The 20,628-nt window shown below is 38.9% G+C and overlaps 2 protein-coding genes across 2 annotated transcripts in view; one reads left to right on the forward strand and one right to left on the reverse strand.

Annotated features, from left to right (window-relative positions):
- Positions 1-1,341: 1,341 nt before the first annotated feature.
- Positions 1,342-17,271, reverse strand: UBE2B (ubiquitin conjugating enzyme E2 B). Its single transcript, XM_080803321.1, has 6 exons — positions 16,831-17,271; positions 14,431-14,511; positions 12,873-12,898; positions 8,580-8,669; positions 3,738-3,826; positions 1,342-2,684 (listed from the first exon to the last, which is right to left on the reverse strand). The coding sequence occupies exons 1-6, from the start codon at positions 16,872-16,874 to the stop codon at positions 2,556-2,558; spliced, it is 459 nt and encodes a 152-aa protein (XP_080659447.1). The 5' UTR covers positions 16,875-17,271; the 3' UTR covers positions 1,342-2,555.
- A 2,247-nt stretch (positions 17,272-19,518) lies between these two features.
- CDKL3 (cyclin dependent kinase like 3) overlaps positions 19,519-20,628 on the forward strand; it is a gene marked incomplete at its 3' end in the record, with an annotated part of 75,059 nt that continues 73,949 nt past the window's right edge. Inside the window, exons 1-2 of the mRNA XM_080804747.1 lie at positions 19,519-19,703; positions 20,010-20,192. Coding sequence (XP_080660873.1) covers positions 19,698-19,703; positions 20,010-20,192 — 189 coding nt within the window. The 5' untranslated portion in view covers positions 19,519-19,697. The remainder of the gene's footprint in view (positions 19,704-20,009; positions 20,193-20,628) is intronic.

Consider the following 20,628-nt stretch of genomic DNA (forward strand, 5'->3'; position numbering starts at 1 on the left):
ATCAGAGGCCAGAAGGTGTGCCTACATCAAAAGAGAAAAAAAGAGAGAGAGAGAGAGAAAATGGTGGTCAAGAAAACTTCTTCACTGGATAGATACCAGTCTCTACACAAAGTCTAAATCAACTAAAGTATTTTTAAAAAATGAGAGAGACATATTTAAGTCTAATAGATTTTCTAAAACTCAACTCAATACCTTAATATTTCTTGAGGGATAGTCTACTTCTTGGCTAAAAGACCAGACTGCCTAGGTACAAATCCCAGTTCTATCGCTTGCTAGCTGGCTGATCTTCAACAAATCACTTATTTACTCTCTCTGTACCTAGATTCCTCATCAGTAATGTAATGATACCTACCTCACAGGATTACTGTAAGTCTGAGTTGTGATCACATACGGTAAAGTGCTTCAAATGGTGCTATGCACACAGAGCATTCTATGTCAGAAGTACTGTTACAGAGGAAGTGTATTACAAATGCATTTCAGCTTTAGCATGAATCCAACTTCATACCGAAATAAACAACTTAACTTAGTTCTAGCCTCTTGCTATAACAACACATTTATAAAGTTTACCTACTTTAAAAGTAAACACTTTTTGTATGGTATAACCTTGTAAAAATTGAAGGTTTACATCTAGTTCTCAACCAAAGAAACAGGAATCTGTTCCAAGGCTGAAGAAAAAAATTGAGGAGTAATTGGGAGAAGATGAATCCTAAGAATTTTCTCCAGTGGGAATGTGGACGTGGTAGGAATTTTATGTGTGTTGAATTTAGGACTTAGAGCTCAGCGACTCCCTGCAAAGTGAGATGTGACCCCCCCTGTAATTATCAATACTTGAAATATTTCACTTTTCAATAGGAAAAGGAAAGCATATTAGGATAAAAATAGCTTTTGAAGCAGCAACCAAATAGCATTTAATGAAGTAAGAGGGGAGGGCTCTCATATCTACTGTATACTTAAGAGTCTGTCACTGGAGTAGATGTCTACAGAAGCTACACTTTGTCTCAGAGCTGAGTATGAAAGCATCACATTTACTATGACCAAAAAGTACCTGTAAGCATCTCTTTTTTTGGCCATTAATTCCAGCGAATGGACTCTTATTTGTATGAAAAGCTTCTAAGATCATACACTTACCCAAAATTTTGCCAGGTAATAGCTTTTAAAGGGAAACATCAGCACTTATCCTTCCAATGTTAAACTTGGCTTAAAAAATAGAAGCTGTAGACACTGCAATCCTCGTCTTCCAATAGAGAAACTGTTAGCTTACTAAATTAGTTAAGAACAGGATAAGAAACTATATTGGGGTTACTCAAATAGCTGTTTTAACTACTAGAAAGACTACACAGGTGGTTCAACAGAATTTACTTGTATATTTTCCATTTTCTGTACTATTTGAAGGCATAGGATAGCTTTGTATTAGCTTTCTACAATACTGTGTTTTAAATTTATCCAGTAAACTAAGATGCAGTACAACTTTTATACAACTTAGGAGATTAAAAAAAAAAAAAATCTCCACAAGAGAAAGCAACTCAGCAGGCCCTGGTATTAAAACATTTTTCCAGAATAAACAGATATGCAATTGCATTAAAAGGCAGTTTTCAAATATTTTCAGTTACACCAAGATTCCTTCCAAATATCTGCCTTGCTAAACCAATGCAACCGATTCTTACTCAGTTAATAGTGGGGCATGGATTTTGGTAAATGTTTATGGTTTTACTTTCTTCATTATCAAAAATCTTTTAAAGTGCTATCAAGCAGCAAATAAGTTGCATTAGTTCTCTGCTTCCGGTAGAGGTGCCAATTCCTCATGGTAGAGGTACAAACTGTGAAATTGCGAAAGGTACAGTTTAACAGTAAGTAGTGCATGAAAAACAATAACACGTGGCCTAAATACAGAGTTGGACAGAATCAAACCAGTTATGTCTATAATTGCTCAAGTGAAATGGATATAGTTTCATTCAAACATTTAAAATAAAGTCTGAAATTATAATTGGTGGTTAGAATCAAATTTGAAGAATTTCTTGATAAAATATAAATCTGTTCTTTTGAAATTGGAAATGAAACTATCAATTGATGGAGAGCTAGAGACTTATTAACCCCTCCTACACAGATAAGGAAATAAGTGACAAAGTCTCTTGCACTGAAGTTATGTATTTTAACAGCTTTACATGTAATATTCATATATAAAAAACTTTAAGTGCTTTTCTCCAATTTAAAAATCTAAAGAATTCAAAAATAAGGCATTCAATATTTGAAAAAAGTACAGATTTACAAAATGTGTATTATTCTGTCATGAAAACTCCACACCAACATTATACACTTGGAAAAAAATACAAACAGGATATATTACAAATTTATGTAAGCAATAACTTAGTTCACACCATGCAATAAAAAGTACATTAATCAAGATACACAAGCTTTTGTAGGTTCTAAACTGAAGGACTTTTTTTTTTTCTCTGCAGAATCCTTAAAACCTGTGGCACTTAAAATTTGTTAGCCTTTCTACTGAGAGGTAAATTATACACAACAATGATGAAAAAAATTAACAGACCAGTTGTCTATTATGAATCATTCCAGCTTTGTTCAACAATGGCCGAAACTCTTTTCTCATATTCTCGTTTGTTTTCCTGATAAAGCTGTGCTGCCTGGCTATTGGCTGGACTGTTTGGATTTGGTTCATCCAGCAGAGACTGGAAGGAAAGAGAAAAGAAAAAAGGATCTGTGGAGAGTTATTCTTTACATTAAACCTATGTCAGATACCAAGCATACGGGTTGTACAAAAACCCAAATTACTCAGTAAAGAAATGGCAGATATTAGTGTATTTTCTCTATTTTCAGGTCTTAAATACTTTCAGAAATGGCTTGATCAATTCAATAATTTCCTCCTGCTAGAGAACTGAAACTTCCAAAACACATAGTACTCAACTGCCTTAAAACCTCTAATTTCAAAGAAATTAGGAAAGAATATTCAACATACTGAAGTATTAGCCAAGAAATAAAAAGCTTGATTTGGTTAAAATACAATATCTAGAAATAGCAACTAACATTTTCCGAAGTTAAACTCTATTTTTGTGGTTACTTTGCAAATGTCTGACAGTAAGTTGGATAAAGAATCTTGTTTCATCAAGATTCATATACATATACATCTAGCAGCAATGGAATGAAATAGGGAAGCTGAAAACAATGTTTATAAAACATGACAGGAAAAGCTTTAAAAAAAGGTCACAAACCAAAATTTTACTTCTGCTCCTCTCACATCCACATAAACTAAAACATCCCTCACTCCACCTCTCCAAAATTGTCATTCAAGGTCAACTCTGAAATAATCTGCCAGTGTTTTGGCAAATGGTAACACTATCTCTTCTTTTTTAATAGGATTTCTTGGATAGGATATCATACTTAATGATTCTCTGCACTTCACAGTTTCCTGAGGTCCCTATGGTTTTTCTAAGCAATCATCTTTCACTATTTCTGAGAAGTATTTTCCTTTTCTACATCCTGTGGCTATGCTTCATGAGCATAAATACCTAACCTGTGAGAACACTTTATTTACACAAGGATCAGAAAAATGACTGTGGGTTTGATCCACTGTGGTCACTAACAAAAAAAGCAGACCAGCTGTCTGAAAATCGTGGGGTTTTATCCAGGCTGTGCCATTGGTTACCTGCTACTGCTCCTGAAGGAGCTGCCTGTATCCCACAGAATCTAGAAAAAAACTATCATGCAACCTAACACACCCTTACCTGAATTGATGTTAAGATAGAAGATACATCATATGTTGGACTCCATCGATTCTGAAGGATATCTAAACATATGCTACCATCAGCATACACTGCAAAGACAACACTAAAATTGGTTACCTATTAACTTTATCATATTTAATAGTTAAAAGAGAAATCTTTACCACAAACAGAATGCTTGGCCCAGTCAGAAGTTCTGAACATTAGTTACCAAACCCCTTCAGTCTCACAGGAAAACCAGTGTTAAAACTAAGGTCTCGTATTTTGCACCTTTTCATCAGGGAGTTTTGTCAGAGTTAAATTTTTTCAACACCTTATAGTCAATCTGTTTGAATCTTCTATTTCTAAACTCTTTAAATAAAGCTCTTAAAAAAAAAACCACCTTATTTTTTGACATCATAATTACTCTCCCAGAAATTATTCCTAAAAGAAAGAAATGTGGACATGAAGTTTTATTTATAGGAAGAGTTCACTATGATACTGTTTATAAGTGATTATATACTGTTTATATACTGTTTATGGACCTAAAGAGGTGACTGGCTAACAGTACATTCATATAATCAATACCAATGTAGCCAACAGAAAAGATACACATCTACCCCCTGTTAACTGATACAGAAAGACATCCACAATGTAGACCACCTTAATAAGTTTTCAAATTTTAAAACTCTTTTTTTTTTTTTTTTAAAGATTTTATTTATTTATTTGACAGAGAGAGATCACAAGTAGGCAGAGAGGCAGGCAGAGAGAGAGGAGGAAACAGGCTTCCTGCTGAGCAGAGAGCCCGATGTGGGGCTCGATCCCAGGACCCTGGGATCATGACCCGAGCCGAAGGCAGAGGCTTTAACCCACTGAGCCACCGAGGCGCCCCAAGTTTTCAAATTTTAGAGGGAAATGACATTTTTTACAAAATATTTAAATATTTTCATTTGAAGTATAATTGTTTTCATTTGAAGTCTGTGTAGTTATAAAAACATTTGTAAGACTAAATGCCAAAATTTAAGTACTGGCTCTAAGTAATAGGATTCTTCCATTTTACGATTTGTTTTATAATGAGAATGCATTCCTTTCATAATCAAAAAATAAAAATCCAGTGATTAATACGTTTAAATTCTAACATTTGGGAAGTTTTTTCCCCTCTTGAACTGATTATGTGAAAATACAATGAACATAAATTTTTACCCTCTTGTGAGACTCTATGTCTACATGACGTATTTCCAAAAGTAGAATTGCTATGTTGACAAATGATAAATGGATTTAATGTTAGAGATACTGCCAAACTTTGGAAAGCTTCACGGAGCAAGCCTGATCACCTTACATAAAGACAAGAATAAGTAAGGCTTTTGGGGGGAGAGGAGGGAAATTATACTTAAATACTGTCATTTCTCAGGGCTCTCTCTATCCTCCATCCTCCTTCTTCTGGCCCAGTATACACCCTCGGGGTGATGTTCTTCACTCTCATGGCCTCAATGACCATCCATGTGCTAGCTACTTCCAGTTATTAGTTTTAGAGCAGCCTAAGTGGGATGCCTGGGTGGTTCAGTCAGTTAAGCAGCTGCCTTCGGCTCAGGTCATGATCCCGGGGTTCTGGGATCGAGTCCCACAATTTTCAAATATTGATTCCAAGTATTTATGCCATATTAGGCTCCCTGCTCAGCAGGAAGTCCACTTCTGCCTGCTGTTCCCCCTGCATGTGCTCACTCTCTCTCTAATAAATAAAATCTTAAAAAAAAAAAAAGCAGAGCTTAGTGGCTTATTATCATCCCACAGGAACATCAAACTTGGCGGGTCTAAAAAACAATTATCACCTCTGTAAGACCCATAAGAGTACAAAATGATTTTTAAAGTTTTGAACTAGTAACTATTTCTAAGAAATAATCCAAAAGTAAACCAGAAATCAAGCATCCATCAACTAATGAACGGATAAACAAGATACAGTATATATCTAAATAATGAAATTTCCTTCAGCAATAAAAGGAAAGGGAATACAATTACAACACAGATGAACCCTGAAAACTATGCTAGCTGAAAGCAGTCAGTCACAAAAGACCACATGTATTACAGGATTTCATTTATAGGAAACGTCCAGTACAGGCAAATCTACAGAGATAAGAAAATAGAACTGCCTAGAGCTAGGGTGCTGGGATAAAGGGGAGTGACTGCCAATTGTCATGGAATTTTTGGGGGAGAATGAGAAAAATGTTCTAAAATTGATAGTTGTACAACTCAATGTACTAAAAACCCCTGAACTGTAAAATTTAGATGAATGAACAGCACAATATGTGAATTATATTTCAAATAAAGATGTTTAAAAAGTGTATCAGAAAGTTAATAAAAAAGTACCGGTCAAAGAAAAAAAAGGGAAACCACTATTATGAAGGAATGAGAAATAATCAAATACACTGTTTCCCCAAGGATGAAAATACCGTACCTCCATACACAGAACCCCTTGCACATTGTACAGTGTTTCCTACCTTCATTTACAGAGCCTTCTTACTACATTGTGGGTCAATTCAGTAACAAGTCTTAGATTAAAGTGGAATAAATATTAAGTGACTCCTTCTGAAAGTAAGTTAACGGATGGGGAAGACCATATTTAAATGAGCAAGGTTACAAAAAGGAAAGCTTAAATATTTTGGAAAGTAGTCTTTTATACAGTAATTTATAATCCAGGAATATACATGTATTAGAAGTAAATAGGAAGTTACAGAAGAGCAAATTTAATTACAAAGAGTCAGTCAGAAATCATGGAAAACAGGAATAAAAAATTTCTCCAGGGGTGCCTGGGTGGCTCAGTTGGTTAGGCATCTGCCTTGAGCTCAGGTCATGATCCCAGAGTCCTGGGACTGAGACCCACATCAAGCTCCCTGCTCCTCAGGAAGCCTGCTTCTCCCTCTCCCTCTCTGCCTGCCCCTGTGCCTGCTTGTGTTCTCTGTGTCAAATGAATAAATGAAATCTTAAAAAGTAAGTAAAAAAATTTATTTCTCCACATAAAAATAGGAATGATAGAAAAAATAAAAAACTGTACTTAAAAAAAGCCTTAAAAACATATGAACCTTTAACCCAGTAATCCCACTTCTAAAAACTTGTTCTATAATAATATTCATGGTTATTTGGGAAGATTTTAAAGAATGTTCTAAGTGCTGTTTAAAATTACAAACAGCATGGGGCACCTGGGTGGGAACTGAATCTTGATTCTGGCTCAGGTCTTGATCTCAGGGTCATGAGATGGAGCCCCGTGATAGGCTCCACCTTGAACATGAAGCCTGCTTAAGATTCTTGATCTTAGGGCACCTGGGTGGCTCAGTGGGTTAAACCTCTGCCTTCGGCTCTGGTTATGATCTTATGGTCCTGGGATCAAGCCCCGCATCGGGCTCTCTGCTCAGCCAGGAGCCTGCTTCTCCCTCTCACTCTCTGCCTGCCTCTCTGCCTACTTGTGATCTCTGCCTGTCAAATAAATAAATAAAATCTCAAAAAAAAATTCTTGCTCTCTCCCTCTTTGCACCCCTCCCCCCGAACTTGCACTCTCTCTCAAAATAAAAAATAAAAAATAAATATATATATAATATATTTAAAGATTTTATTTATTTGACAGAGATCACAAGTAGGCTGAGAGGCAGGCAGAGAGAGAGGAAGGGAAGCAGGCTCCCTGCTGAACGGAGAGCCCGATGCGGGGGCTCGATCCCAGGACCCTGGGATCATGACCTGAGCTGAAGGCAGAGGCTTTAACCCATTGAGCCACCCAGGTGCCCCAAAATAGAATATATTTTTAAAAAGATTTTATTTGACAGAGATCACAAGTAAGCAGAGAGATAGGCAGAGAGAGAGGGAGAAGCAGGCCTCCCACTGAGCAGAGAGCCTGACCAAGGCGGGGCTCGATCTCAGGACCCTGAGATCGTGACCTGAGCTGAAGGCAGAGGCTTTAATCCACTGAGCCACCCAGGTGCCCCTAAAAAATAAAATCGTTCAAAAACCCTGAAAATCACCAAAAACTGGACAGACTGATTATGGTAACCTCACAGAACATTTATGCAGCCATTAAGAATGATGCAAAAGAATATTTAATAAGGAAAGATATTCAGTTTATAAAAATGTTACTTAATTACATACAATATGATCTCAATTTTGTACAAGCATTTATTTGTACTTTATTATTTTTAGAGAGATTTTATTTATTTGAGGGGGGAGAGAGAGAGGGCGAAGAGATCACAAGCAGGGGGGAAGAGATCACAAGCAGGGGGGAAAGGTTAAAGGGAGGAGCAGACTCCCTACTGAGCAGGGACCCCAATGTAGGACTTGATCCCAGGACTGTGGGATCATGAGGCAAGCCAAAGACACTCAACCAAATGAGCCACCCAGGCGCCCTCTTTGTATTTTTTAAAGATTTTTATTTAATTTATTTATTTATATTTGACAGAGATATCACAAGTAGGCAGAGAGAGAGGGAGAAGCAGGCCTCCCACTGAGCAGAGAGCCCAGAAGCGGGACTTGATCTCAGGACACTGAGATCGTGACCTGAGCCGAAAGCAGAGGCTTAACCCACTGAACCACCCAGGTGCCCCATATTTTTTAAAAAGCTAAATTTAAAGCAAAAACTTTTTGGTGTCCTTCCATTTCTACAAATAAATAGGTATTATTTTAAAATAAAAAGTATTAAGACAAAACAACTTTACCTGAAATTTGAAACCGTCTAAAGATTCTAGGCTACACAAATGTAGCTAATACTGACATAGAAGCAACATTCTAAGTGGCCTGTCGCAGTAAGAATTATGGGGCAAGGCCTAAAAGGAAGGAAAGAACTCTTCCCCCCCCATCATTTATGAAGTTTAATAAAATGTTACTTACCATTTGGATGAAACATTTTGGATAAAAACCTAACAGTTGGTGGTTTATTTGGATACTCTTCAGAAAATTCTATTACTAGTTTAAAAGTACCTAGATAGAAAAAAACCAAAATAATTATGGTAAAGACAAGCATTACTTTTTAAAACTCTTCATCAATGAATTCCCAACCCATAATGGTTTTTGCACAACCACACGAAAAGTAATGTCAATTTTGGCTTAGCACATAAAACATATGAAATATACTTTGATTTACGTTAGACTGGTAACACGCAGCACTGGCAAGCACTTGGGAACACACACTTTCATGTGCTATTGGTGGGAATGTTAAACTGCCATATTTTTGGAAGGCAATTTGGCCCTAGCTACTGAAATTTAAAATGCACATTTGGGAAACTACAGCTAGTTTATTAGAGCTTAGAAGGGGGTATGCCAAAGGATTTTAAGAAGGCCTAACTACCACATGACAAAGGACTTCGATCAAAGGCATGGACATTAATCTGAAAGGTCTCTTCCATCCCCTTACAAACCCTTTCACTCAAATATGCCAAGAACCGGTGAGTATCAGCGTAACTGCCTACTGTGGTTATAGTCCAATATGGTACACTCTTGTAAAGTGGCATTTTATGGTCAGTACAGACAGGCTTTTAAAAAAATTATGCATTTCTAACAAAGTCAATCTGTTCACAGTGTACAAAGTAGAACTCTCAACTCTAATTCCAAATCTATTTTGCAGAAATAACCATTACTACTGGGTTTTTGTATGTTTTTCTAGATTTCTATCCTGTTTATTCACTATCCAGAGTTCTTTTATTTTGAGGACATCCACCTGAAGGTTGGAGAAGTGTTCTACCTACAACCCCTTGGACATACTCAGTAAATCGAGACTTATTCCTAATGAAGTCAATAAAAAAGTTTAAACCATTCCAGATGTCTCTAGAATGTTCATCCCCTGATTTCAACAATGCAGTTTAAAAAAAACAAAACAAAAATCCATTCTTGTATTTATTTTATCTGATATTTTGTCTATATATTTGGTATACAACCTCTACCTTTTCACATTTTTTTGCTGCTGGAAATTTGGGATTAGGGAAGCTAAAGATATACGCAAAATCAAAAGTGGTATCTACTTCATATTCTGAATACATCAGAGGTGTTATGAAAAGCACAGTTAAATAGTGAAGATAGTCTTTATGTATTTTGAAAGTGTGCATTTTAATTTGCTTTAATTAAAAAAACTTACTGTAAAAATTTCAGCCCACACAAATATGAACAGCAATTTTCAAGTTTTTTTCTGCCCACTTTATGGAGTCTCAGGACCCCTTTATACTCTTATTCCCAATCATGGCCAAGCTTCCAATGGGAAGTCAACTGAATGTGAAACTGGGAAGGGACACATATGACAACATACCATTTTACAGATTTCCACCAAAAATGAAAAATAATTTCATTTTTAAATATTGGCTCTTCAATAACTAACTTGCAAAAAATTCCTAATTTTTAACAATCTGTTATCATGAATCAGTACAAACTGCCTCCAGCACACCGCTGAATGTAACTATCAGTATTTCTTACACTAGACATATTTAATGCATGAATTTTTTAAGTAATTTCTATGCTCAGTGTGAGGCTCTAACTCATGACGGAGATTAAGAGTCACGTGCTCTACCAACTGAGCCAGCCAGGCGCCCTAACCCAGAAAATTTTTCCAAAAATTCATTCATTCATTACTGTAAACTCACTACACATTAATTTAAATGACATTTAATGAAAAGTAATGTGTTTCCCCACCAAGTTAGTGAGAGGCTTAGCACTGTCTCACATTTTTGCAATTCTCTTTAATGACTGGCTTAAGAGAAGACAGCTGGACTCTCTCAGCGGCTTCTGCATTTGATCTGTTGCAATATGCTGTTCTGGGATGAGGCTGAAGAAAACAAGATCTCACAAAAATATTTAAGTGAAAGAAGAGTATTTTCCTACTTTTTTCAGGTAATTGTGAATATTCCTTTTTGATTACTACAGTTAAGAAAGTGGTAGGTTTTTAAGGGTTAGTTGCAATGTAGAATCTGCAATCATACACATTTTTGCATCAGTTACACCAAAATCTGTTACAAGCTGCATAAATGTCTTATTCATCCCTAATTTTCTATTATACACTGGTCACTCAGAAAATATTGGTTCAATGAATGATACAATTCTTGTAAATGTTGGGGCATTTCATTAAATACAATCCAAAAACAAATCACAATTAGGTAATACCATCTACTGATGTTATCAGAGATGTCTTAAAGTGCTGGGAAACGATTACTTTATCAGTAGCAACAATACTGTCACTTTCCTTGATCTAACAGCTCACTTCAATCACTTGAGTACGTCTGCCAAACAGTCGAATCTAAATTATCAATTTGTCTCTCATTCATTCAAGTAAAAATGCTCCATGAAATAAAGTTTAAGTTGCAACTCAAACAACTGCAGAAGTGCTTTTCCTCCAGAAAATCATCACAAGAAGTGTTTTATGCATACTTTCCACTTCATCACACAGAATATTTTAAAAATGTATACCCAAGGGTCAGAATGGTAATAATATCTATTCTTCATCAAGAACATTTCTTTTTGCAATCAAGACAAAAAAATTTTAAGTGAAAGTGGCAGCTTTTAAAAATGCAAAGAACATGGGGCACCTGGATGGCTCTGTTGGTGGAGCATGAGGCCCTTGATCCCAGGGTTTGAGCCCCGCACGCTGGGTGTAGAGATTACTTTTACAAAAAAACAAAAACAAAAAAAAAACCTTAAAAATTTTTAAATTTCTAAATAAATAAAGTGACTATTAATACAGTTTAGAGCCACTGTGTTGATCTGGGCCAGGATACTAAACTACATAGGTCCAGTTTTAGCAACTTATGTTTCTGTAACACCAGTACAAATGCTGATACAGTAAAAAGGGCAAATGTCTTAGTGTTGGTGTAAAGACAGTTTTAATTACAAAGAATCCATGGAACAGTCTTAGGGACCTGAAGAAGGGGTTCATGGACTACCCAAGAACCCCCTATATAGTACAAAAAGCTGAAGTCCTTAAGTACTTCTCTTCCATTCCTTACCCCCACCTTAGCAGTAACCACTTTGAAAAGTGTGGTCATACAACCCTTTAATACACACACACTTGCATGCTTGTATTTGGTAAAAATGTAATGCAACATGTATCATTCTGAAACTTTGTTTCTTGAGACTTATTTCCAGATCTACCTTATTCTTTATTCCACAATCTAAATACATTATAAATTTGCTTAACCATTTTCCCCTATTAGGCATTCAGGTTATGTCCTTAAAAATAGCACAATCAGTATTTTTTTTTTTTTTAATCAAGATTTTATTTGACCGAGAGAGAGATCACAAGTAGTCAGGGCAGGGCAGCAGGCAGAGAGAGCAGGGGAAGCAGGCTCCCCACTGAGCAGAGAGCATGATGTGGGGCTCGATCCCAGGACCCTGAGATCATGACCTGAGCTGAATGCAGAGGCTCAACCCACTGAGCCACCCAGGCGCCCCTACAATCAGTATCTTTGTGTAAATATCTTCAATGGGTTAGTGTTCTGGTGCCATTTTGATCATTAAAAATCTGTTCAACAATTCTTAAAACTTTATGCTATAATTAAGGAAAATCTAAGAACCTGGTTAAAATCAATTATGAAAAGCTCAATTATAAACATGTATCAGAACCAGTTTTCCATTTTTCTGGCTCTTGGTGAAAAAACTAAATTTAAGAGGCAAAAGATTCCACAGAATGCTAACTATTTATGGGTATCAAAAGTAAGCTGTACATGCAACTACTGGCAGCTATGTTATCTTTTTTTTAAGATTCAAAAATTTTTTTATTTTTAGGTAATCTCTGCACCCAATGTGGGGCTTGACCTTACAACCCTGAGACTGAGTCACACGCTCTACTAACAGAGCCAGCCAGATGCCCCAGCTATGTATGTTTAAGAACAATTTCAATTCAACACCTTATCAACATAGATAACAATGTTAAAAAAGCATGATTATCCTCCTTTAACCTACCATCTAGCCCTACAGTTCTACAGCCAATTACCAAAATGACACAAAGAGCAGACAATGGAGATGCTCAAGCTGATGTGGTAAGAAAAGACCTTTATGAACTATAAATTCTCAGTAGCATTATTTAGTTTTAATTTGACCTAATAACAACAGAAAATAGTTTTAAAGTAGGTATGTTGGTATTATAATTTCCTACTTAAAAGCAGTGTTCTAATACTACAGAAAACATAATTGAGAATGACTTACCATCTTCAAAGGGTGTCCCTTCTGGTCTGAAAACGAGAAGATTTCTGATTAAAAAATGTTTCATTCTGCCCTTTCCTGATCTTTTTTTCCCCCCCTCTTCTAAAGTAGGCTTCAGGTCCAGTGCTGAGCCCAACACAGGGCCCAACCCTAAGACCCTGAGATCCAAAATCTGAGCTGAGATCAAGAATCAGCTACCCAACTGAGCCACCCAGGTGCCCCATTTTCTTGATTTTTTTAAGAGTGGAAAGGATAAACTCAGAGAAAGAGGGGCTCATTTTAATGACTTGTGGAGTTTTAGAGATATTGTTTAGTATTATCCTAGCCCTAGATTTTTATAGATGCAGGCATAAAGAGTAACTATTTTCTGTTTTAGCACACAACTTTAGCACACAATTCAGTTCATAAATACCAACCAGTCATTTTGTAAATGTGTATTCTTAAGAGAAAAAAACTGGTATTTTCAATTTACAACAGTAAGATAGAAATACCCTTTAAGATAACTGTACCAAATCAAACAAACAAAAAAAAGAGAGATAACTGTACCAAACCAAAGTGTCCTGTTTCCCAACAAAGCAACAGCTCTGTTCAAAACAGCTAGACAGAACTGACTGTAATGAAGAAACCCCACTTTCTTTTGCTTAAATCTTTTCCCTGCCTCCACATCCCAATTTCATCTTTCCTAAGCAGCACCATGAAGTTCAATTATTTTTTGCAAGGTAGCCTGAATTTAATATTTAATTTAATATAATCTCTTTAGAAGAATAAACTAAAATTTTCACTACTATTTAACTCGTAACTAATTCAATGGCAACTCAGACTTATGAAAGTGTTCCTTCCTTTAAAGTTTTAGTGCAAACCCTAGTTTTGAAAAGCGTGAAAGAAAAAAGACCAAGCCCAGAAAAACAGAAGAAAAGGCATAAGGAAATTTTAAATCAGGAAGCATATATGTGGGGTGCCTAGCATATAACGTGGCTAAGCAGCCAACTCTTGATTTAAACTCAGGTCATGATCCTAGGGTTGTTGAGACTAAGCCCCATGTTGGGCTTGGCACTAGCTGTGGAGCCTGCTTGAGATTTTTTTTCCCTCTCTCTCTCTCTCTCTGCCCTTCTGTTCCCACCTCCCAACCTGTTTCTCTTGAAAAGAAAGAGAAAGAAAGAAAGAAAAGAGCAATATACACAATATATATAATGTATTAAACATTTTTTGTTAATTCTTGCCACACTGGCAGCTCTGAGCATTTTTTTATTCTTAGTCTTTTTATATTTTTAAATGAAATGCAAGCATAAACATTTTGGTACATTTTGTACAAAATAACTTACCCTTTCTTTTTAGTTTCAAATGATATTTTGAATCAGGTAAAACCCAGTGATTATAAAATCATAGGCAGTAACACCAACACAAATTTCACTTAACTGCAAAAACACTTCGCAGATTAAAAAAAAAATTTTGCAGCTTTTGTAAGAGCCCCTGATTCCACTTCAACCTCTTTGCCTAATTGACATATTCACTTTTCTTAAAGAATTACTATACCTATCATTTGTTTCATCTTTCTACTCACCCAAATATAACTGCATTCCACTGCATAATGTTGTTTTCAGATGGTGCACCACTGACACCCACAGGTGGGTCCTCTTGCAACCTAGAAATCCACAATAGTAATTTTCAAAGTTGAGCATTAAGGTCACTACGCAGGCCAAAGAGAACCATTATGGACTATTCTACCTACTTTGACACAAACTAAGTCATTTCCTTGTTCTTGTGCTGAGGTGGACTAAACCATACGACTTAAAAATAAATCAACCACGTATATACTTATTAAATACCTCTCCAAATTGTCTAAATTCCGAAGAGCTTTGGACTCCATCCTCTCTGATTATGAAGGTTAAGATGTATCTTCGGGAAGTGAGGTATTCAGACTGCCATCAACAACAAAAATTAAAAGCCCCAAGTGCAAAAAACATTTTCACAGATCATCTTTTTTGCTGCTTTAAATATGGAAAGGCGGTCTGTGTGAGTCTAAACCATGGCTACCAATGCAACATGGCCACCAACCCCCCACACCAAGGCAAACATTAAATGCTGAAAACACTAATATTCAATTTAATTAGCAAACTAGTTTTAAGCAGCAGAGTAGCTTTATCCCATTTGCTTCAATTAGCAATAGCTTTTAAAATAATCAAGCCTCGGTTATGTTTTTCATCTGTCCCTATTTTAAAGATCTGTGCTACAGCTAAATCTACCTCTCCTATCAGGAGACCCCATAAAAGGCTACCTTCCAATATCTGTCACAATCAAATTCTCATAATCTGAAAACCCTTGGAAAACTACCAAAGGTGCCCTGTGTTCAACTCAGAATTTAACAGAGATGGGCAGTAAGAAACCAGAGCAACAATGGACATGAACTGGAAGTTTTACTACATGGCTTTCACTCATCGGAGTTAACATGAAATTTGATTTTAAGCTGGAGAAGACAACTTTTGCACCAAACACAGCATCTCCTTGTAAAGGCTGTCATTTCAATAGAAAAATAAACGAGACATTTTATACACATATCTGTATGTAATGATTGTCATAGGACATGATACTTTGAAATTAGGCTTTTCAAATAGTTTTCAGTAAGGGTCAAACACATCAAGCCACGGCGACTAGAAGCCTTTAAAGAATAAGGCTGCTTCTCGCCCACCAAAGGTAAACGGCTCATTACGAATACATTCAATGATAAAACCGCCCAAAGCCCAAAAGAACGGCTTTCAAACACCTCACCTATACCTTTATTTTTTTTTTAAAGATTTATTTATTTGACAGATTACAAGTAGGCAAGAGAGGCAGGCAGGGAGAGAGAGGAGGACGCAGGCTCTCCACGGAGCAGAGAGCCCGATGTGGGGCTCGATCCCAGGACCCTGGGATCACTACCTGAGCCGAAGGCAGAGGCTTTAACCCACTGAGCCACCCAGGCGCCCCTCACCTATCCTTTATAATGGCGAAGTTGAAAGGTTACTTCCTGAGCAGCTAACCTAAGTTTTTATACTAGATATTTTGTCTCAATCAGGGCAGATCTCTCCAGCAAAAAACAAAAACAAACCACACTCAAAAATGTGCAGTGGATCGTAATGTTAAGTTTTCTCATTTTCCCCCCGTACCTCCAGGCATTCAATCAAAGGTAAACAACTGAAAAAAAAGTCACTTCCTCCTCACTAACCCAAGCACCACTTAACAAAACCCTATTTTACAAAAGGAGGCCCAGGGAGTATCGGGTTAGCGCCAGTCTCCAAGAAGGCATTTTTCCAGACTTTGGAGGCTATAGATAGGGCTTTAGACACCAGGCCACAGAGCTGAGTTCCAGAAAGCACTGGCATCCCGGGCTGCCAGCCCGAGTCCCAGGTCTCTAAGCCAGTTCTCAAGGTCCTTTCGGGCGGGTGAGGGAGAGTCGGGTTTCGGAAGATGGGTTAACAACCTCCGGACCTCGCGCTGCAGACCCCACCCTCACTGCAGAAAGAATGGGAGGGGCGCTTTTCGCCCCAACCCTGCCCCTCAGCGAAGACCGCAGGGCTATCCAGGAAAACTGGTGTAACAAGCAAGAAAAAAGATTCTGCACGGGTTTGCTTCTGGGGGACAGGGACCGGACACGACAGGATGCAAGGGCGGAGGGATGAGGCTTGAGCTCTAGGGCCAACGTCGGGCAGCTGACCCAAGTGGGCAGCGGGGAATCCTTGAACAGACCACAGCCATCTTTTTACTTCTGGCGGGGGGGGCGGTAATCGAAATTTCTTACGTCGGAAGAGAGAGCAAGCAAGGATGAGGGAGTGCGAATGGGGGCTAGGACTGGGCTTCAGTAGGTACCGCTGGGCCCACGGTCGGCCCTCGTAGGATTATGAGAGGAAAGTGTCCCGGATCCCCGCCCTGCAGCCCCACAGCTATGGGGAGGAGCCTTCATCCAGGCGAAGGTGAGGGCCCTTACCGCTTGAAATCCCGCATGAGCCTCCTCCGGGCCGGAGTCGACATGCTCCCCAGCTGCCCCGCGGTCAGTCTGAAAGAAAAGAGTCCCGCGCAGCCCCCCCACCCCCCGGCGCGGCGGCCGAATCACTGAGGGTCACCGCCGCCGCCGAGGCTGCACAAACAACCCTGCAATGACGTCTCCCTCCGCCGCCTCCAGATCCCTCCGCCCTCCGCCAGTACCACAGAGTGAGGGGTGGGGGAGAAGGGCACGGGACGTATGAGAGCTCGTTACGGGAGCCTTTGCGCAGGGTTCTATCCATTTGGGCTTCCCGATCTAATCGATAAATCAGTCTTCTCTGTTCTCAGTCTGGAGATTGTGGATTAAGAAATCCCAAAACCGAAACACCATCCTGTGTCTCCCCCTTTCAGTACTTTAAACTCGACCGGGTGGGGACAGAAAGGCGCATCCGGGGCCAGAGACTTCAGGGAAAGGCGGTGGGATGACGTAAGATCACGTGACTGCCGGCGGCGTTGTCAACAATCCACCCCTGAGGGGGAGGGGACGAAGTATCTAGAACCACGTGTCCCTCTGACGAGATTAGAACAGATCACGTGGGAGCGTCGTCTGAATCTCAGTGAGGTCTTTGGAGCAAGTGATTAAATTTATGGGTGTGCGGACGGAGAGAAGTCTTTTCTAGTTTTTCCTCCAGTTTGCTTCATGAACAGGGTCGGCGATCGTGGCAGAAGCAAAAGCTTGTTTTATTTCTTAATTCTTTAAAACAGAGCCAATAATAATATAGATTTTAAATCTTTTCTTGTTGGTTCAATGGCTTATCAAATCTGGTACGTGGGACAGAGAGAGGGAACTTCCATTTTTTTAAATAATAAGTGCAGCATTGCAATATTAAGGCCCACACCAAGTAAAATTCCCTGAAATGCCCCCATAAGGTCACCAAACAACCTGTATGTGCATTACGCTGGGGTTGCCAGGGTTGGAAATTCTGAGGACAAAAAAGAATGGTATAGAGATTGTCTTAAGGTTTGTCTCTATGGAATTATCTCTATGGATTTCTCTCTATGGAATTACATTCTAACAGGGGTCTGCTCTCATTTGAGGATTGGTGTAAAAAATGTGTCAAAGTCAATGGATTTGGCTAAGATGAGGGTACATGGAGATGAAATCTCAAAGCATTTGGAAGGGTAATTGGTTGGGATGTGGGGAAGAGATTTTGCAGACGTGGGTGGGGGGTATGTATCTAACCTGGATAACTCACGTTTTCTACACCAGCAAGTAAGGTGCAAGTGAGCCTGAAATGTCACCCACCAGGGAGCTCAGAGGTGTTGATGCAGCCTGTGAGGATTTTGACATTTCCTTGAGTTCCCTCCTTCCATTGTCTTTGATTCCTGGCCTCGGGGCTTTAATGGTCTGGAGGACTCAGAGATCTTTACATACTTCTGGGTAATTCTCCAGCCCAAGGCGAAATGGGATCATTGCACCAAGTTGCCCATAGTTTCAGGGAAATTGAAAGAGTTAATTTTCCCCCCCTTTCTTTCTACCTCCTTTTCCTGAAGTCTTGAATTCTGTATTTTGCTTTTATAACTGCCTTGGTGATCAAGTTAGCCAAGTCTAACTCTTAATAGGTTCTGTGATGCATTCACAAATGAGATTCTCTAAATTAAAAGCCGAATATTCTCATTTTTTGCCTTCCTGCCATAGTGATCCTAACTCTCCCCAGTATATAGCTAAAGATGAAGACATACATGTAGGTTCACACACAGTGAAATGGTAAAGATAATCTTCAAAAAATACCGTATTATGTCACTTACCTAGCAATGTATAATTGTTACGGAAACTCATAGTTTATGGAGGCTGTCAGGTCAGCAGAACCCCATGTCCAGTTCTTAAGCAATAGATAATGGTCCTCCCCCCCCGCCCCGCACCTCCCCCCCGCCCTTGTATGTCAGGCCACGTCGGTCTATCTATCGAAACCTTTTACTTGTTTTCCCTAAGAGGGTGTTTTTGAAAAGGTGTTCTACGAGTCGAAAAAAAAAAAATTAAAGTATGTAGCAGTAAAAGGTGCTCAAGAAACATTCTTGATTTGACAAACGTCTTAACCTCGTTTTAAAGATGAATTTCGACAGCTGAGATCAAACTCAGGTCTATGGAATATTAATGTCATTAGGTAACTTAGACGACTATAATTACACAAGACTTCCTTGGAAGACTAGTTTTACAACATGTTTCTACTTAATGACTCCAGCCATCCTTTTAGGACACTGAGCCAGCGGCAGAAGTTCTTTGTCCTGGGGGCATCTAAGACGCAGGTCGGGCAAGCCTCCGCCTCTGTTGCCCCTCCCTAGAAGACATGCAGACTCTCGGTGCACTAAAATGTGGATTCTTCTCCACCTCTGCTCAAAACCAGCCTTGTGAGTTGGTCTCAACCCATATACTTCCCACCGCAAGCCCAAGAAAGCTTTCACTTAGCACGCACCGGGAACCCATTTTCACCATTTCTCATTTTCTCTTCCGGGTCGTGCCGGATGCGGCTGATGTTCCGGTCTTGCGCAGTAGGCCTTGAGCGCGAGGTCAGCGGCAGCGTTGCCATGGTAGCGGGCTGCCTGGAGCTAGCGGGGCTGCCAAGCTAAATAGGGTTGGTGTCCATTTGTTCCGCCGGGTCTGAGGCGGAGCCAGGCCGGCGGGACTGCAAAATGGGCTGAGACATCGGCGGCTGACCGGACGAGGTCTGCTGCGGGGCAAGGGGCGCAACACTGGTCCGGGACCCTAAGAGGTCTGGTTTGAGGAACCGGTGGGGCTGAGGTTTTCTTCGGTCCGGGGGCCTAATCTGTGCGCCACGGCAGTATTTCGGGAACCCCATAGTTGAGGGCCATATGACAGTAAGTGTGCGGACCCATTCCTGATGAATTGGTGACAGGTAGTGAGGGAATCTGAAATCTGCGTGTTCACGGGAATGACCGAGACATCAGGAAGCTCCCTAATTTCTGGTGAGCGCTGGAGCCCCACAGGGACACCCTACTGCCTAGTTGGCAGAGTTACCGAGGACAAACAAGCGTCTGTGGAAAAGATTAATACTTTCCATGTTTACGTCTTTTAAAATACGGGTGTATTGTGGAAATGCAGTGTCCAGCTTGAATAAATAAAAGTACAAATGTTTAACTTTTTTTTCCTTTATTTTTATGAAGAAGAATCCGGACTTGAAAATGGAGATGTATGAAACCCTCGGAAAAGTGGGAGAGGGAAGTTATGGAACAGTCATGAAGTGTAAACATAAGGATACTGGGCAGATAGTGGCCATTAAGATATTTTATGAAAAACCGGAAAAATCTGTCAACAAAATTGCAACGAGAGAAATAAAGTTTTTAAAGGTTTGCTTCTTTTACCTTAATTGCTATAAATCAAAAGAGTAATTGTTATGGAATAAAAAATTATATAAGGAATCTTTTAGTTAACACATGTATGAAGACATAGAGTAGACATAAAAAAGTGTGGTACCTTATTGTCTACATTTTGAAATTTTATATTGATACAAGATATATATGCTTATATATAATGTAACAAAAATTATGCCAAATATTAAATATTTTTCAGAAATAGTAAAAGACAGTATCTGCTCTAAAGAACTTTTATTGTTTAATCAGAAAGATGGAAAGTCACTTGAAAACAATGCTGAATATAAAGTGACTCATAATAAATGCCAAGTGATTAACACAAAGTCCAGTTAAGTAGAGAAATTTTTTTGGAGGAAATGGGACATGTATTTGGTCTTAAAGGATGTGCAAAATTTAGGTAGGAGGGAGAAAC

The sequence above is a fragment of the Martes martes genome (assembly GCF_963455335.1).
Source record: "Martes martes genome assembly, chromosome: 5".
NCBI lineage: Eukaryota > Metazoa > Chordata > Mammalia > Carnivora > Mustelidae > Martes > Martes martes.